Here is a 5,887-nt window from a genome sequence, read left to right as displayed (position 1 = left end):
GACTGTGAGAGAATAAATTTCTCTTTGTTAAAGCCATCCACATGTGGTATTTCTGTTATAGCAGCACTAGATAACTAAGACAGTAGACAAGGCATCAAGTACTATCCTTATTTTGCAGAAAATGAGACAGATGCCTAAGAAATTAAATGATTCACTCAAGATTTCAAGGCTGAATCGGGATGAACACCCAGGTCATCCCTTAGTCTGCAACTTTTCCCCACTATACCACCCTGACTCTCAGAACAAAAGAAGACATTCTGGATGCTGTTGGTCTGACCATGGCAACAACTGGGACTTAGTCTTTCATCGTTTGTGTAGCAAAGCAAATTAGGTGTTACTTTCCTTTGGGCCGAGCATAAAGCCTGTTGCCATCGATTCGATTCCAACTCCTAGTGACACTATAGAACAGAGTAGAACTGCCCCATAGGATTTCCAAGACTGTAGTCTTTATGAAAGCAGACTGCCACAACTTTCTCCCACAGAGCGGCTAGCAAGTTTGAACCACCAACCTTTCAGTTAGCAGCCGAGGGCTTAACCACTATGCCACCAGGGCTCTTGTGGGCCAAACATACACGTGAAGAATTCCCACCCACAGCAACAGAAAGTGACCCAGACAGAGTGGAGTAGGGAAAGGAAAGAAAAGAAGCCCACACCCTGAGGCAGGAAGGTACCTGAGAAAAGAGTTTGTAGGCTCCTTCCCTCTTGCCCAGGTGGCATCCAGGAAGGTATGTCTATCCCAGTAGTTTCAGCCCTAATTGTTGAATCTCACTCCTTTCCTTGAACCCTGCAGCTGATGCCCCTGAGATATGCTGACAGAGTTACTGCTGTTACAGTTCTCATTTTATTAAGCTTTAATCAGGCTTTCCAGTGAAGTGCTACATAAATTCAATTTTGAATTTCCCATATAAAATAATCAAATGAAACTGAAGCATCATACACATAAAATGTTTTTAAAAATGAAAATGTGTTTAATTTAATCATAAAAATCATATAGGCATGGTACATCTAAGTGGCAGAGAGATTGATATATTCTTTTACCAATGGCCTCCAAAAGCCCCTGATTAACGTAGGTTTGTGAAAAGCTCTCTGCTTCCTGGAATATTTTCCCTCTTCTCCTTTATGCAGTGACCCTGGCGTTCTTTAAAATCAGCCTAAGAACTCATGTCCTATGAAAATTGATTCATTTGAGGTTAGGAATACTTATTTACACAGCTCCTGCGCACATGTACATGTTGCTATTTGAACAAGCATGATGTGATAGAAAGAACATGGGAGTGGGTCAGTCTGCCGGCCTGAGTTCCTGTTCCCAGGTCTGCAAATCAGCTAACCTCTTTGAGCTTCAATTTCCTCATCTGTGAAGTGTGGGCATGGAACTAAATGAGCTTCCAAATCTATGAACTGTCACAGTGTTCTTCAGTTGTTTGATATTCGTTTCTTTCTTCCACTGATCCAATGGATTGTGAATCCCCCAAGAACATGGAATGTATCGTCAGCATCTTTGGTAGTTCCTTCCCCAGCCCAGACTGCCAGGCACTGTGCATTGCCCCCAGTGGATACCCTGCTCCTGCTGATTGCCTGCCTGACTGACAGCACCTGTGGTGGCCAGGAGGTGGCACTTTGGTATTTTCTGCAATAGAAGAACAAACCATGGAATGAGAAGTCACTGGGGCTTCTGCTTTATTGACCAAAGTAGAATATCTAGGGATCAAAACAGTCAAGGAGCTATATATTTTTAATTTACATATAATAAATAATATTGACTTTTTTTGTTGGTAGTGGTGTACAAATCCATGAGTCTTAATACATACATAGATTTGTGTAACCGCCACCACAATCTGATACTGAGTAGTTCCATTTCCCCCCAAAACCTCCTTTGTATCAGATTCCCCCCTCCACAACCACTGATCTGTTCTCTCTATAGTTTTATCTTCTTGGGGCTGTCATGTAAATGGAATCATACAATGTATAACCTTTTGAGACTGGCAAAATGCCTTTGTGATTTATCCATATTCTTGCATATTGATAATTTGTATCATTAGTTCATTTTTATTGCTAAGTAGCATTCCATTGTATAGATATATCATAGTTTGTTTATCTAGTCACCTGTTGATGGATATTTAGGTTGTCTCCAGTTTAGGGTCAATTATGAATAGACTTGCTATATACATTCATGCATAGTTTTTTTTTTTTAATTTTTTTTTATTGTACTTTAGGTGAAGGTTTACAGAACAAATAGTTTCTCATTAAACAGTCGGTACACATATTGTTTTATGACATTGGTTAACAACCCCACGACATGTTGCACTCTCCCTTCTCGACCTTGGAGGAGCTTTCTTTTTTTTTTTTTTTTGGTGAAAATTCATGTATAGGTTTTTGAGTGAACATAAGTTTTTATTTCTCGAGGATAAATTCGTAGGAATAAGATTGCTGGGTCATATGGTAATTCTATGTTTAACTTTTTGAGTAACCAGCAAACTCTTCTCCATAGTGCCTGTACCATTTGACATTCCTACCAGCAATGTATAGGAATTCTGGTTGATCTGCATTCTCATCAGCATTTGGTTTGGTGTCGTCACTTTTCTGTTGTTGTTTGTTTTTTTATTTTATTTTATTTTAGCCATTCTGAAACGTTTGTGGTAGTATCTCACTGTCATTTTAACTCTTATTTCCCTAATGTTTAGTGATGTTGAGCATCTTTTCATATGCTTATTTGTCACCCATACATCTTCTTTGGTAAAGTTAACTATTCAAATTTGTTGCCCATTTTTTAAACGGGTTCATTGGTTTTTATTGTCGAGTTTTAGGAGTTCTTTATATATTCTCAATACAAGTCCTTTGTCAAGTATATGCTTTGCAAATATCTTCTCCCAGTCTGTGGCTAGTCTTTGCATTCTTCTAACAGTGCCTTTTGAAGAACAGACATTTTTTAATTTGATGACGTTTAGTTTATTGTTTTTTTCTTTTATGGATTGTGCTTTTGGTGTCATTTCTGAGGAATCTTTATCTAACTCAAGGTCACAAAGATTTTCTCTTATGTTTTTTTCTAAAAGTTTTATAGTTTTACATTTAGATCTGTGATCCATTTTTAATTAATTTTTAGAAAGTGTGATATTTAGGTTGAGCTTTATTTCTTTTGGCATGTGGATGTCCAAGTGTTCCAACACCATTTGTTGAAAAGATTATCCTTTCGCCATTGAATTGCCTTTGCATCTTTGTCAAATATCAATTGGCAATATTCTTGTGAGTCTATTTCTAACTCTCCATTCTGTTCCATTGATCTATGTTTTTATCCTTTTGCCCTATCACATTGTCTTGATTAATTTTACAGGAAGGGTTAAAATCAGGTAGTGTGAGTCCTCCAGCTTTATTCTTCTTTTCCAAAATTGTTTTGGCTGTTCTAGATCCTTTGCCTTGTCCATATTTATAAAAAAAAAAAAAAGAATCCTACTTGAATTTTGGTTGGGATCTATAGATTAGTTAACACCTTAACAATATTGAGTTTTCCAATTTATGAACATAATATTTTTCTCCATTTAGTTGGGTTTTCTTTTATTTCTTTCATCAACATTTTAATTTTATTTCTTTCATCAACATTTTGTCATTTTCAGCATATAGGTTCTATACTTGTTAGATTTATATCTAAGTAATTTTGGTTTTGGATTATTTTGAATGGATTTTTAAATTTCTGTTTCCAGTTGTTCAGTGATAGTAAATAGAAATATGGTTGATTTTTATATGTTGTCCTTGTATTCTATGTCCTTACTAAACTCAGTTGTTAATTCTAGGAGCTGTTTTATAGATTCCTTGGGGTTTTTTATGTAGACAATCATGTAATCTGAAAATAGAGACATTTTGTTTCCTCCTTTTCAAGATGTATGCCTTTTGTTTCTTTAACTTGCCTCATTGCACTAGCAAGAGGTTCCTGTATGATCATATATAGCAGCAGTGACAGTGGGCATCCTTGCCTGTTCCTAATTTTAGGGAAAAAATTGTCGTTTCACCACTAGATAAGTTTGATGTTAGCTGTGGAGTTTTTGTGGATGTCATTGATCAGGTTAAATCTTTCTTCTAATTCTGGTCTGCTGAGAGATTTTTATCATGAATGGATGTTGAATTTTTTCAAATGCTTTTCCTGCATGAATTGATTATCACCATGAGGTTTTTTCTTTTCTTTTTCTTTTTTTTTCCTCCACTGTGACGGATTACATTGATTGATATGTGAATCTTGAACCAGCCTTGTATTCCTTAGATAAACTTCACTTGGCTGTGGTATATTATTGCTTTTATATATTGTTATATTTAATTTGCTAATATTTTCTTGAGCATTTTATATCCATGTTCATAAAGGATGTTGGTTTGTAGTTTTGTTTTGTTTTTCTTATACTGTCTTTTGTCTTATTTTCTTACCTCTTAATATACTTCTTAACTTATTTAGAGTGTCAGATCCATGAGGGTAGGGAGTTTTGTCTGTTTTGTTTGTGTCCCCAGTTTTCCTAGAACAACATCTGGCACAGTAAGTATTCAGAATATTTTTTGAATGAATGAATGAACTTAAAAACACTGAGAAATACTGAAAAGTATTAGAGATGTAGTAATAGAGTATATTACAGAGTAATAGAGATAATTAAAACAGTAAGAAACAGGCACTATGAAAATGAATAGAATTCATTCATTCCTTCAATAAATATCTGTTAAGTGCCTACTATGTTCCAGGCTCTGGAGCTGTAACAGTCAACAAAATAAACAAAATCCTAACTCTCAGGGAGCTTGCGTTTTGGCAGAGGGTGTCGGAGGGAGATAGACAATAAACAGATATTTATTTGGTACTGAGTGCTATGAAGAAAATAAACCAAGGTAAGAAGGTAGATTATTCAACTCTGAGGCCTTAGGATTGATCTTATTTCATCGGAGTTCTGGCAAATGCTACATGTGATGGGAAACATATATATATCATGTTATATGACAAAATATCCTAACTTCATCTGGTTTCTTGTCTCTATTACAAATGAAAGGCACTACAGGTCTGTGGTACAAATGAAATAACCTATTGTGGGGCTTAAGCATAGACCTAGAAAGTCAAGACGTTCTACTCTCCAGGTTATTCTTACTTTTAGAGTTACAGACCTTTTTAAAAGCTCAGTGTAAACTATGGCCCTCTGCCCAGAAAAATGCCCAACTACACATAAAACCTGTTTTGCATACAATTTCTGGGAATTCTGAATTCCATGAAGCCCATCTATGGATCCCAGCCCTACTTCCATGAAACTTGATAAAGATGCAGGTTATCAGGGTTACTGAGAAAAAGCATTACAAAATGTATTTTTAGAGTCATTCTTTTGAGAACCATCCTAACAGCTTCCCACGATTTGTCTCTTTGCAGTTGACTGGTCTGAGTGTTTCCGATGGAAAGGACCAACTTGTAGTGTTCCATACAAAAGACAACAAAGACCTCATTGTCTGCCTCTTCAGCAAACAGCCAACCCATGAGAGTAGAATTGGAGAACTTGTTGGAGTCCTGGTGAATCATTTCAAGAGGTAAGTTTTGATTTTTCTGAGACAGTTTTTAAATGGATGAAATATTTTATTATCACTGAACTTGTTTTGTGCCGATTTTAATGTATTGAATTATTTGTCTTCATTACGAACAACTTAAATCATCTGTTTCACAGAAGGTAATATTAACATCTATACTTGATTTCAAGATTAGAAATGATTCTTGACTTGTCCAGCCTCCAGCTGAACCAACAGTGGGAGACTTCCCTAATGATGGTCTCTTGACTGCTAATCCAGATGTAATTAAATCCAACAGAGAGAAAAATTACTTTATATTCTTAATCCCATAGCTTTTCATTTCTCCCCAATTTTGATTCATGGTGACTTCACGCGT

General features: G+C 36.0%; 1 protein-coding gene across 1 annotated transcript in view; it reads left to right on the top strand.

The window, feature by feature from the left end:
• MYO1D (myosin ID) overlaps nt 1-5,539 on the top strand; it is a 260,935-nt gene extending 255,396 nt beyond the window's left edge. The window contains exon 21 of the mRNA XM_023739664.1: nt 5,381-5,539. Within this exon, the coding sequence (XP_023595432.1) occupies nt 5,381-5,539 (159 nt within the window). The remainder of the gene's footprint in view (nt 1-5,380) is intronic.
• Nucleotides 5,540-5,887: the final 348 nt, after the last annotated feature.

The sequence above is a fragment of the Trichechus manatus genome, unplaced genomic scaffold (genome assembly GCF_000243295.1).
Source record: "Trichechus manatus latirostris isolate Lorelei unplaced genomic scaffold, TriManLat1.0 scaffold00138, whole genome shotgun sequence".
In the NCBI taxonomy this organism is placed as follows: Eukaryota; Metazoa; Chordata; class Mammalia; order Sirenia; family Trichechidae; genus Trichechus; species Trichechus manatus.
This window is presented reverse-complemented; position numbering and strand designations above follow the sequence as displayed.